This window comes from Corapipo altera, unplaced genomic scaffold, assembly GCF_003945725.1.
Source record: "Corapipo altera isolate COAL_440 unplaced genomic scaffold, ASM394572v1 45, whole genome shotgun sequence".
Lineage (NCBI taxonomy): Eukaryota > Metazoa > Chordata > Aves > Passeriformes > Pipridae > Corapipo > Corapipo altera.
The window spans coordinates 26,764,051-26,778,113 of NW_020884877.1; the positions used below are offsets into that span (position 1 = coordinate 26,764,051).

The following is a 14,063-nucleotide window of genomic DNA, read 5'->3' on the forward strand; positions in this document are numbered from 1 at the left end:
GGATGATGACACATTTTGAAAAAAGGAAGATTGCAGCAGATTAAAAAGCTAATCAGAATAAAAAGAGACAGAACTGTCTTAAAGGCATTGTGTTACAGCACATCAGAACTAAGCACAGCACTTAGATTTCCCATTGACCTCCTATTACTAAACCCAGAGCTTATTTTCTATTGTATAAAAGGGGAGAAACGATTAATCTCTTTGTGAAGTATTTTATTTGAGTGGAGAGATTAATATCTGTTAGTGTTTATGAAGTGCTAAAGGAAAAAATTCACGAGGAGTGTTGAAAATAAGTGCAAAGGATGCACTTGCCAAAACTGAGAGGCTGTAGAGTCTCCTCTACCTACCAGGCTACAAATAACTCCTCACTCAGGAGAGTCTCTGGAGATGGATATACTGAGACAGATCTCCTGGCTGAGGAAAACTAAGAAGGAAAAAGTATCATAATAAAGGTGCTCATGGGTAAACAGGAGGTGGAAGAATTGAAACTTGTATAGATCGAACTAGTCCAGAGTCCCCCAACGATTTTTCTGGGCAAATTGCTTTTGTAACAATTCGGCAAAGGCTTTTTGTGGTGGAAAAACAAGTGTGGATGCAAGTAGATGCAGTGTCATCTGTCTCCTTGGAGCAGTTTACATCACGCTCCTACAAGCAGCACCCTGCAGAAGAGTTTTGATACCTGTTCTCTGGTGATGTTGCCATAAACTTTGATACTCCCAAATACCCAATGCATCACAGAGCTGTGGCAGTATATAAGAGCCACACCACTGCTGTAACTGCAAGCTCTGATGAAACACAAGAGAAGGCCAAGCTGACAACTATGCAGTAATGTTAGAGGTAGGAAAAACTTAGAGAAAGTGGTTTATCATCTGTGCCCACGACCTGGAGCTTAGAGTAGTCTACTGGCTGCAACTCAGTGGACTGTAGGTTTAATCCTGGGAGGATGATCTACAGCTTTATCATCTCAAACAGACAACTGCCACCTCCAAAGTCACTGAAAGTCATGAGCCTATAATTCCATGCACAACTTTCTGCTGGAATTCATGTTTTTATATCAAAGGAACACATTAAAAAATACAGGCTGAATATACTTTGCAAAAATAATAACAAGAAGTTGTCCTTTTGGACCCTGGAACGTTACTGATTCAGGGAAAAAAAACCAATTTACCAATCCTCCCTCTTGCAGGAATCTGAGACTTACCCCATAGGGACTATGTAAAGAACAAGAGAAAACTGCTTAAAACATGAGGAAGTCATTACTAGTGCAGTCTTTACTCAGATATGGATCTCAGGATTAGCTCTGTAACATCATGCTGCAGATTTAACCATGTATAAACCATACAGTTTGTATGTTTTTTTGCTAATCAGCTTTGCATTGTAGGTGTATTTCCACAAACCCCCCCACCAAAAAAATAAAACCACACCCCTTATTTTAGCCAATATATATTCATTGTTCGGATAGATTCAATGCTCAAGCTGGCAGATATTTTATTTCTGTGCAAAAATAAAAGTGGAGTTGCAAAAGAAATAGAAAAATGCATGAAAATAAAATGGGCTATTCATATGTATTTCAGATGAATTGTGCTCTACTCTTTTCAGTCTGATCCTAACTATGCAAAAAAATACTGGGAGGACAGTGTAAAATATTGCAAGTTTCAAGGACAACAGGTCTAGCTATACACTTTATTATTGATTGTCTCATGCTCTTCTGAACCTTTTTTTATAATCTTATTTATTTGTTAGTGTTTATTTCCTGGGTGTAGGTTATAAATTTCACAGTGTGGGATGGTTCTATTTTTCTGTTTACAGAGAAACTCTGACCCAATTGGTGCCATTTAGTGCTACTAGAACACAGCTAAAAATAAAACACAAGGAGTTATTTATTGTAATTATTTTGATAGAAAGGCTCTGTGGATTAAACCGCACCTGGTTTAATCTTTTTGGAAGATACACACATACATATGGAGGCGTGTATAGATACACTGTGCACATACATGTATATACACATAGAGAAACAGTGTTCCAGAAAGCAGTCCCTCATTTTTTAACCAGGTATAATTACACAAGATCAAACCCTATATATAAAATAACGAAGATGTTACAAACCACAGTACCATCACCATAAATTCCAAAATTTTTGGTGAAGGATTTTTATCTAGGGTGAATTTAAGTCAATGTCCTTTACTTGGACAGAAGCGTTAGGATTGGAGCAGCTTTCTGACATCACCTGTTATTTAGGTGTTACACAGAACATCTTCACTTAGTCTTGGAATAGACTCTGTAGTGAAGTTTGAGTAATCCAATACTGAGCCAACTGTTAGACTCCAGCCTAATGCCCTTCTCAAGAGAATACATTAATTCAGAAGCAAACAAGCACTACTACATGCTGTGCATTTGACTTACCTTTACAGTGCAGTAGAAAATGCCTGTTCATGGGGCTAAACTTTGCACTGAAGTATGTGCACCGGTCTTTCAAGAAGTTACACGAGAGACACTGACGATTCAATGATCCCACTGTTGATACACTGTGGAAAAAATTATTCAGAAACATTTTACATTGTAATAAAATACAATAAACCAAGAATTAGCTCATCAGAGTGACAAAATTTGTTTCAGTCCCCAAACTTGCTTAAATACCACTGACTCATTTTGTTCCTGATGGAAACTGTTTTCAGATGACTCAGAGGACTACTGTTCTGTAAAGCGGGCAACGTAGGCAGGATCCAAAACCTGCCCAAACCAAGACTGGGACTCCAATAAGTAGCAGTGCTGTGGGGTAACAGTATTAGTAGGACACAATGAAAAGCCTCAATAACTTCAGGTTTAAGCACTGGAGTTTGTGCATGTAACTTTAAGTTACATGATTAAACCCTATAAATATTTTTATTTAGAAGATTTTAATACTTTTAAAACACAGTCATGTTAAATGCTTGCCTTTAGGTTTAGCTTTTTAGATGCTTATAAAGGACTAGTAAAGATGTATTTGGTAAAAACATTTTGTGTTAAAATCTTTTCCATTTTTTAGGAAATTTAAAATATCATTGACATGTTTAACTTATAAAAGCTGTGATTCTTTCCTTGCTACAGCTCAAGCATACTAATTGTTACACAATATAAATGATTACCCAAGCACCATAGCACTTATAGGTTAGATGAAGAAGCTGTTGTCACAGCCCCATGTACTTCTTACCTATGCAGCTGCCTTCCTCTTGGGGATTCTTCAGTGCTTAAGAAATAACTGTGCCCAAAAGATGAAAAAAGTTAAAAGTTAAACTCAGTTTGGTAAACTGTCTGATGTGGGTAGTGTTTAGGGAAATGAGAGACACCATAAGAAACATTTTTTAAAATAAAAATTCCGAAATATCCATGAAGATAAAATACTTATATACAAATCTAATTTCCAAGATTAAATTTAGACCCAGTACACAGAGTAGTTATTTCAGATGGTAAATGATTTCATATTTTAACAGTGATGAACACAATGTTTTATGGTTTCTGTTTAATTCCTGTAATGCCCAGGGAGCTCCAGTAGCAACCACGATGCCTTTCTGCACATTACAAATACAGAGGAGAAAGTTTTTCCTTCACTCCAGAGTTTGCAATATAAATCCAAGTGGTAGATAAAGGTCTCAGTGAAATTATATCATGTATTACAATAGGTCTTATGATACCCAAAAGCCTTTTTGAGCTGTAGGAAAACTTTTTCTTCTATCTAGTTTTCACAGGTGGAAAGAGACTGGGTAGTAAAGATGGTGCAAGAATACCAAGACAAGCCCTTGGTGTTTCCCAGGTGAGATCCCCAAAAGGTTCTGCTTGATAGGCAGAAGAAGGGCAAGGAAATCCTCTCAAGAGGCTGAGACAACCCACACGAGGCCTGTCACCTCTCTGCAGGTTGAGTGCATCCAGATCTCATTTTTTCACCTGAACCTTGCAGAAGTATCTAGAAATTGTCCATGGATATATTTTCTGAACCCAAAGAAGGACTGGTCAAAAAGGGTTTTCTCCAGTACTAGTGGAGAAGACAGGTTTTGTTGCAGCCTCAAATATATTGCAGCCTCAGATATTGCTGAAATATCATTTATTTTAAAGAAAATGAGAATGTCTGTTTTTTTGCCATGGGTAGATAAAATTGAAAATTAAGCAAGTTCCACTGAAGTTATGTGGAGCCTTCAGACATTTTATGTCAGTTCTATACTCCCCCCCAAAAGCAGCAAAGTATGTGCTGCATTTCCTTCTACTGTAGCACTAAGATGGGCTTTGGAAATATTTCTCTGTGAGCTGAGTTAGAATCAGGAGTTCTGATAACCTCTATAAATAGTTTGAATTTATGAGATTGAAGCAGATCCCCAAAACTCTGAGGCCTCATGCAGTAATCAAATCAGAATAAAAACTAAAGATTTGATGTTTTATCAAGTACTAAAAATTTACTATGACTCCTTGTCTGATTTCAGGAAAGAAGTCACCAAAAACGTTATTACTGCTGCATTGTGTGTTGATTTCTTTTGTTTAGAAAAATACAGTGAGTAAGTGATGTCACGGTGTGCGCTTCTTTTCCCTCTGCATAAAAACACACACAAGAACAGAATGACATATAAATTGTCTTACAACTGCACTTTATGCACTCAGGTGTGTCAGAGTTATGGTAATGCTCAAAAATGAAAGAAATATTGTTGTTTGAGATATGCTATTTCCCGTTAAATGGATTCCACTTTAATAACTCAGATATTTTCATAAACAAATACAGAGAATAGTGCTTACATCTTTTGAGTGGTTTCATCATACGCCAGTATTTTGATAACTTCCCAGTTTCCCGATGTAAGGTGTCTCACACTGATTTGTTCACTTTTAGCCTGGAGAGAGATGGAAAACACTGACTTTCACCTTACTTGTTATATTTTTCTTTGTCCAGAAGGATTGTCTGCACATGTCAGTATTGATTATAGCTTTTAAAACTTAAATATGCAACATAACATCTTTAAATCACAAACCTCACATTTTGATAGGCCTGAACTTCAAGCATCTTCCCCTCCATATATAAACTTTTCAAAGTCATTAAAATAATGTTGGTTTTCATTACAATTTTTCTTTCAGTCGCCCAGATGCCAACAAACAATGTAAGTCCAATACTTCAAGCTAAGGACCTTGCCATTCCACATGCTTTGTTTTTCTTAGTGTTTCTTTTCCTTCACAGTGGCATTCCAGGGAATCTTTCCCCTGCTCCACCATGCACCATGGAGAATCCTCTCTTTATCCAGCACCTATAAGAAGTGGCTAAGAGTAGCTTCAAATTTTGGCAACTGAACCAAATGCTTACAAGCTGGGGAGCACATGTCGTTTCCTTTCAGAAGTAGTTTCTACCCCAGTGAGCCCAGGAAAATAACCGCTACAAGGGGAAATTCAAAACATTCTTTCAAAGAATGCAATGACACTTTTCTCAGCCAGTGCACTAGGAGCTGAACTAGGAAACATCGGGATGCAATGCAGGTAAAACCAACTCTTTGGCTGGAAGTTGCAGCAGGCTGCTCATCAGACATAGGTTAAAAACAGCAGAACATGAAGACTGAGAAGCTCCTACTGTAAAAGGTAAAATCTTGGCTTAGGTTACTGAAGATTAAAACTTCAACCCTCACTACTTGAACAGAGCCTTTTTTTCTGTATTTGGGTTATGATGCTTGGCTTGGATATACAAATTCTTAAGTTTTCAAATTCAAGACAAACTTCGTGAAGAAAAGAGGTGATACTTCAGCTTATGTTTCATGTTTAGTGGGCAAAACTGAGCGGCAGGAGTTACGAAGGAGGTCAGATGGAGGATCTAATGGTGCTTTCTGACCTTGTGGCCTGTGAACCTGCAGCACGAGTCCATACGTAATCACTGTGGCCTCAGTGGTTACGTGGCCTACAAAAAGTCATAAAGGCAAAAAGGGTTTGTTTTTTTTAATCCATGTATTTCTGAACTATACCCTGAGTTCTACATCAACAGCAGCAATAACTGGAAAGCAGAAAATGCTCAAGGATACCTATGAGAAATGATGGGAACTGGCAAGGCAGAACCAAGTCCCTTAGAATTGATCTTTTTTCTACCAGATCCACAGGAAAGAATGATGTAGTAACTCTATGACAAGTGTTGCAAGCACCAAACAAAATCAAGACATTGTGCTGGGTGCTGTACATATGTTTATGATGAGGGTTCTCCATTCAGGAAGACTACAATATTCAGTGCTGTCTCCAAGAATGATTAAAATACAAATTAGTGATTTATTCTAAGTGACTATTTCTTCTCTCAAGAGAGAAAAGCTGCAACAATTGAAAGAGATATTTAAATATTAAGATCATAGGATCTAACAAGAAACAGCAATAAAAAGCCCAGCCAAGTGTTAATAAACATGGTTATTTTTCAAGGTTACAGCCATAATACATAATTTATGAAGCTTGTAGGAAGTTATTGCCTTGATCCATTAAAGTAACTTTATAATTCTTATTTTGTGGTTGGAAAAAAAGAGATTTTCTAGAGTTGCAAAACTCCATGAAAGAAATTTCTAGATACATAACACATGATTCAATCCCATTTTGAGATTAGTTTGTTTTAAATATTTCATAAGTTACTAAAAGCATTTGTAAACAATAAACCACACATCTATCCCTCTACATCCAGACAGTAAATAATCTACGATAGACAGTAATCTTTTAGACAGTCCCTTCCACTGCATAAAGATTTAATTAGATGCTTCTGCTAACCTGCTTTGATTGTGTCATTGCCACATGCTTTTCTGAAGTACAGTCAAAGAAATGCAGCCTGAAAAACACCACTGTCAGCACTTTGTTTTATGACTGGCAAATCAGCCTCAGTGATTAAAGTGAGCCATTAAAATGTACTTCTTTGTCCCTGCAAGTTTTAACTTTCCCACATGCAGAGGTTGATTTCCCTTAATAAATATCTGTACTGAGTAGCACAGAGAAGTAGTGGGAATCCAAATGCCAAATTCCAGTGTTACCTGAGCTCCATCATGGAAAACCTGTGATCATCTGGGTACTGGTGATGTCCCAACTGCTTTAAATTCTGCAAAGCACCTGCTATGCTGCTGTGGCTCTCACAAGGTGTGACAAACATCTAATGTGACAAAAGACTTTATGTGCAATGGTTAATATACTTTTTATGCCTCCATGTTTGCTTTAGAAATAATGGACAATCAGATTAATGCAGTGTGTAAAACACATCATATAAACGCATTTCCTGTCCTTTACTGCTCTGTGTCAGCCCCATTATCATGCAGAATGTTACTTACTGATGAATAATGCTTGATGCATGGGATATCATATTTCCTTCTTCTTAGGAGCAACTACATACTAAAAGCCAAATTTGTCATTGGTTATACCATTCAGATTTGTTTATTCATGCTGATGGCCATCAAAATTGAAGTTGTTTTTTTTTTTTGGAGCTGTGCAGTACCCAGGCCTCTAATTCTGCCTGAAAGGGACAAAACTCTGAATCATCACCTTGACTTTAAAAATTATTCTGGTTAAATTGTGTGAAGATGTATTTAAAAGTAGCTATATATTTAATCAACTTACTGAATAAGAGTGGGTTTAATTTTTGCTTAAATATATTCCTGAATGAGGATCAAGTTGCCTGGGCTTTTTAGTAGTGAGAAATGTCAGAGCCTACAAGTTTAGGGCAAATTTGATTGTATCTCCAACATCCTTGGGAATGTTGCAAGTTAACTTTCAGATCTAGACCATTACTATTTCATGTATTTTAAAGATAGTTATTCATAGTGGGAAAGATACCAAAATAAGACTTGACTGACTAAATAGTTTTGCTCTGCTGTAAATTTTTATGTGGTTACTGTACTAATACACCTTTACCAGACTGCCATCTGAGTTACTGTTTTCTTTAGATGATAGAATTTGACATGTCTTTGATCCCTTTTATCTCCACTGACTCTTTCTTGATATATTTACTCTAGTGAATGAGTATCTTTATTCTTGCTTCTTCAGGTTAAATTTTCATTAAAGGTCTTTTGTTCTTGTTCTGTCTGCAGCACACTTTGAATCTATTTCAGACTTAATAATGTTCATACCAGAACACTGTCATAAAGGCAGATAATAGATTTTCCCGGTGCCAAGTCTGCTATTTTGATGTTTTGGGTACCTTGATAATCCCTCCTATTTCATATGGCTCTGCTAAAGTACCTGGATTAATGTTCTGCTGATTTAAATAGATGCCTTGGAGTGTTCTGTTCCAGGGCATAATTTCCTTTATTAGTTCATCACAACTTCATACTGGTGACCTTCAAAGTCCTAGTGTAAATTTATCTTCTTTCAGATTCTTCTTTGGGAAAAGTAATGAGCCTGGGAAATGGAAGACACTGAAAAATGTTGCAAAGGGTAATAAAGAGTTTTAACTTTCCCAAAATTTTAAGTTTAGATATTTCCTTCCTTTACTGTTCTGTGTAAGGCCAGATTCTGAACAGACATTTAAAATTATACTTATGCATGTATAGTGTATATAGAGAAGGTAAAAATTGTGATTCTGCAGTTCTCTTGAATTTCTGTGGCTATAAAACATTATTATTGACAGAAGGGTTTAACAAGAAAACATCTCTGCTTGCCTACAGAGGTACAAAGAAAACATGAAATTTTCCAGAGAAAGTACTTGGGAATTACCTTCCATTTAGTGAATGCATGTGCTACCACAGAAGAGGTCTAAGGAAAGAGAGAAACCTTCACTTACTCTGGAAGAAGTTACAAATATGTCCCCTCTGCACCGAGTGACAACCTGGATAGGACAAATGATGACACAAGCGTTCGGACTCTGATGAAGTGCAGACCTTTGCGTGGGTCTTGTGTCCTCAGTAAAAGTCCTAGATAATCACTAAGATATTAAAAACAGCCAGAACCAAAATCTTACCTGCACAATGAACATGGCTATGTGGTGAAATTCACCCCGTCCTCCCTGCTTCACTGGGACAGTCATGAAGAACCTACTGCCGTCCTTGGAGAAGACCGGTTCTTCATTCTATGAAAGTAAGATTCTGTCAGTTTGTCACACTTTTCATTAAACTTCTAAACAAAAGATCAACTTAAGCTTTTTGTCTCCTTGGTTTTGGTATTCGCTGTGTTCATGAGTCAACTGGAAAAAAACCTTAGGTTTTTCTATTCTGCTAAGATTAACAAAAATGTGGTGGCTAAAGCTAAATTGAGTTCATGCCACGTGCAATCTTGTCCTAAAGCACTTTGGTAAACTCTCCCCTACAGTGAAAGGTCTGGTCTCATCCCTATTGCAGTGGGACTCTCCAGGGTACTTCCCTTTACAGACTATAGTCATTGACAGAGATAAGTTCTACAAATGACGAGGAGAAAAAAAAGTTTTGGTGGTCTGGACCCATCAAAGTGTGCTTAACAACCACTGATTTTGATAAAGTTATATGGAAAAAATAAGCACATTGAAGTGATATTCTGAATCAGGGTCATACCACAAATTGTAGCATGATGTGATACCATCTCTTCACGTCTAACTTTACACAGAAATATTAAATGAAAATGGCTTGCTATAAAAGCAAAGTTTTTTGCTGAAATGATTTCTCATCTGCACATTGCAAAATGAAGCCTGAAATGTATTTTAAATAGAATGTGTTTCATCCATTTATTGGACAGTTCTTGTGAAGCTATGAAAATGGAATAATTTGCTGACATATTAGTTCAACATACTGTTCTGGGTGTGAATTCAGAAATATTATACTTATGTATTCCAATTACAGCCCATATGACCTCTAATCCTTGAACTCCTTTGGGTGTAATTTAGTGAGCTTATTTTTTAATCAGAAAAAAATCAGCACAGTATATAGGACATGCCTGGAATGGGATTCATCTGATCTGTCTTTAACCATCCAAGAGTTAGGCAGTTAATCAGCTGATCATCTAAGTGCTTACTGAACTGAATGCTAAAGACAGACAGAAACTGAAGGGAATATTGCCTTCAAAACCCACACAGGTGTCTCAGGATTTTATTAGTTTATAAAATACCACATAATTAAATAAAAATGACAATGAAACAATGATACATTATACACTCAGAAACGGCATTTATACTGTACCTGTTTAGGAAGCCACAGGTCTGACTGCATTTCATATTTCTAAAAAAAAAAAAAAAAATAATAATTTTTTTATGGAATAGCTACAGGTCAAAAATATTTCCCACATTCAGCAAAAGGTCTCTAGTTATTTCATGGGGTTTTTTTTCTACTATGCTACGATCTTCACATCCCTTTGTTGGCACTTCCATTGAAACAAACAATAATTTAATTACTAAGTCAGCTGCTTTATTCAGAGTTTCTGGTAGAACACCACAGGGGACCTAAGAATGCCGTTTTCAGTCCTATCTGATTAGCTAAGAAGCTTTACACAGGCAGTTCTATTTGCTTTTTACCTGTAGGCATCATCTGACAACTGGATATTTTAGGTCCTTCATCAACACTGGGCAAACAGCCAGCATCAAGCTCAAATTGTGAGACCTTGTCAAATTACAATCCCTTGTTTTAATGGGTTGTAGTCTGGCATTAGTGATGAGAACAAAAAATAAATACAAATTTTTTTTTTATTGTTCACACTCATCTTTCACACCATGCGAACTGAAAGAAAAAACCCAAATACCACGTATTCCTTGTTGGGAAAAAAAATATAATATACGTCAACTGTTGCAAATTTTCATAGTCACACTGAAGTAATGAAAATTTATTAGCTATAGAAGTATCTGTACATATATGGCCTGAGAAATGAAAATCTGTAGCTATTACACCAGCTGGTTTGATGCAGTACTTTTTGAAACTGAGAACACGTGCAAAATGCTACGGGGAAAAAAAGGTTTACGTTTGAAATCAAATGGTGTGATACAATGCTAAATTGTCACAATAAGGTCTTTCCTCTTCCATCAGTGATTTCAAGAGCATCACCTTATCCCAGTGGGTGCAGAATAGAACCATTCAGGGGTACAGGCATGAGCCTGAGCTGAGCTGAGTTTACTATGGTGACGCTGTATTGCTCTCCTTCCTCACCCACCTAAAAATGTCCTTTGCTGCACACTAAGTCTTCTGGAGTGGGACTTCTCAGTCTCTCTCTCTGTGGCATTATATCCTGGATTACAGCTCCCAGGATACCTACTTCAAACAAGTCCAGTTGGCCTTGGAGCACATAAAGGTTTCCCTTTCAGAAGCGACTGCTCACAGAGGTTTGTGACAACTTTCTTAATAAAAAGGCATAAGGCTTGCAGGAACCAGCTAAACAGCAACCTAATCAAAAAATCTCCATAGTCACACTCTTTATCTGTATTTTGGGGATGTATTCATAGTTTCTGAGTCAGGAAAAGTAACTTGAACTGTGTAGCTATAAAAGCAGACGAGCTCAGAAACAATCTCTAACACCACACCATGACTGACTTCAGCAGCAGACACTGATGGAAGTCTTTGACTCAGAGGCCAACATTTATCAGTCACAACCATTTACTCTGCCAAATTATACCCTCTACTTTGGAGCATCTGCTGGTACTGATATTAGCATGTATAGAAAATATTTATACTTTTAGTTGGTTCTGGGAAGAGATCGTGACTCAGAATGGGAAAGCAGCCAATTGCATTCAAGATACAAGATTGACTGTGAAAATGGAGAGATGCAGTGCACGAGTGTCAGAAGTCAAATTCAGAGTCAAGGGATGAGATGAGGTTGGATCCAAATAGAAAAATGTATTTCAGTTCGGCTAACATTCAAAAATGAAGTATCCCTTTTGCCTTTCAAGGGCTTTTTCTGAAGTTATTTGTTTCTGCTATTGAATTTGAAGGAATTATCAGAGTTTTACACCTTTTTCCTTAAAAATACGTAAGCTGTGAGAGACAGAAAGATCTAAAATGAAACTCTGCAGGGGGAGAGAGGAGAAACCAGTCAGTTGAAAATATCTGAGGGAAGACAAGCTTGTTGCTGCTCTAGCTATATCCCAAGTACGTGATGTTCAGCAACCTCAGTTTCCACTGAAGTTAATGAATGAACAAAGCTTAGTAATTCCGAAAATGTCACTCAAAGCTCTTAATTGCATGAAATCATTTCACCACATTTGGAATCTTCTCACATCTATTTCCTCCCTGTTGACTAATTATATTCAGCTTGCAACTACTGCATCTGCAAACTCATTTTCAAAAATCTTATTCTGAATATGAAAACAAAACACAGAAGAAACCTTGAAAAGAGATCTTCCAGAAAAAAACCCAAAAACATAACTTACCCTGGTACAAGCCCCAGTTGTGGTTTCGCAAACTGTAAGGATGGAGACATTTTGAGCTCTGTTTAACCATCTCACCACAGCCTTGGTGTTGCTTACCCATTTCACCATGGTGATATAATATTCCCTAAGTAAACATTTGAAAACACAAAGTTCAGATACTTGATATTTCGAATTAAACTTAAAAAAACACCAGCATACATACAGTTCATTCAAACGCTGGATTTTTATGGCATGACAGTATCAGTACTGAGGGATGGAAAAAATAACCCCAAGTGCCCAGCATCTCTGTTCTTACAAGTGGAAAGGCTCAGTCCTTCAGTGTACTGTTCCCCTGAGAAATTTTTGCATATACATACACAAACTTTACCAGCTGTGAAATATATGTTTGCAAATACACATGAACCATGTACTTTCCAGCCAGCTTAAAAACAAGCACTGAATTCCAACAGAAGCCAGTATTTTCCTATACCAAATGCCTTCAGAAGACAAATGTTTTTGCAAAAGAATCCAGTCCTACTGCCAAAAACCAAAAAAAAAGTTCTGTAATTCTGTGATATTTGAGTGCAGACAGAGCCCACTTTAAAATGTCACTTGTTATAAAATAACAAGTGTTTTATAATGGGACTTGTAGATAAAAGGGAAGTCCCACTCAGTATCATTGTATTTCTGCTCCTGTTTTAACAAATAGCTCAAAGCTGCCCGTCCCTCAACAACCCTGGCTGAGCATATGAGAATTTCCAGGCACAGACTCATGGTATGGAAAATTTGCCTCCCTCCTCACAAAATCCTGCTAGGCTGTCAGGCTGAGGATGTTACAGAAGACCTGTTGCAGCCTGTCATCCCAGCCAGGCTTTTTGCCTCACCTCTCCACTGGTGGCAGCTGGAAGCTTTCACAGTCCAGCTGAGTTATGTGCAACAGCGGAGTGAGTTTGTCTGGAAACTCAGACCCCCTTTAAAACAAGGGGCTTAGCTTGAATATAATTAGGCTTTTAATCTAAAACTGGAGATCTCATTACTCTTTGACAACATGTATTTAATTAAACATTCAAACGCCTCCTTACTAGAACAAAGAAGCTGAGAAGCACCAACAACAAAGCTGTGTACAGCTCTTATGCCACACACAGGAGATGCAGGTGACAGAAATTCACTGCAGCTTCACCCAGTCCCAGTCTGGTGCTGTATTTGCAGAACAGACCCAAACAACCCAGTATGCACAGCTTTCTTTTTGCTTTTATATTTCCCTTTTAGTAACACAGATATTTTCACACATGGATACCAGAATGATAACATCCAAGTGTATGCTGAGTCTAATATTTACATTTTTTTTGGCTTAAAAAATGTTTTAACTTATCAAGGGGCAAAAATGTACGCCAAAAGTAAAACAAGAGCTACCACGACACCAGCTGACCCATCCAAGAAAGCAATGATCCAAGAAAAAAACCAAAGAGTGCAACTCCAATCCCATGCCCCGAGATGTTTCATTTTAAAAAGTCTTCAGCGAGGGATGGAAATTTAGTGTACAGAATCCAGCTAATATAGTAGTTAGTAGTCCAAATCAAACCATAACAACATTTTCTATCACTGACATAAACTCCTTGAGCACTGAAATAAAAGCAAAAGGTCACTTAATAATCCCTCTTTTTCCCTCTGCCATCAACTATGCATAAAAATATGTTCAAATTTCACTACAGTATGAATTGTTTATCAGGAATATAATGCAGTGTGTGTACATACGCAGAAACATACCATTCCTTTCCACAATGCTCTCCATCTGAAAATGCCCTGAGTGAATAGG

At 37.3% G+C, this 14,063-nt stretch overlaps 1 protein-coding gene across 1 annotated transcript in view; it reads right to left on the reverse strand.

Annotated features, from left to right (window-relative positions):
- The window catches only part of DPP10 (dipeptidyl peptidase like 10), a 213,796-nt gene that overhangs the window by 25,051 nt on the left and 174,682 nt on the right, over window positions 1-14,063 (reverse strand). The window contains exons 10-15 of the mRNA XM_027637169.1: window positions 12,269-12,392; window positions 10,095-10,133; window positions 8,909-9,016; window positions 4,759-4,850; window positions 3,191-3,238; window positions 2,404-2,525 (exon numbers count right to left, since the gene is read on the reverse strand). Of these exons, the coding sequence (XP_027492970.1) occupies window positions 2,404-2,525; window positions 3,191-3,238; window positions 4,759-4,850; window positions 8,909-9,016; window positions 10,095-10,133; window positions 12,269-12,392 (533 nt within the window). The remainder of the gene's footprint in view (window positions 1-2,403; window positions 2,526-3,190; window positions 3,239-4,758; window positions 4,851-8,908; window positions 9,017-10,094; window positions 10,134-12,268; window positions 12,393-14,063) is intronic.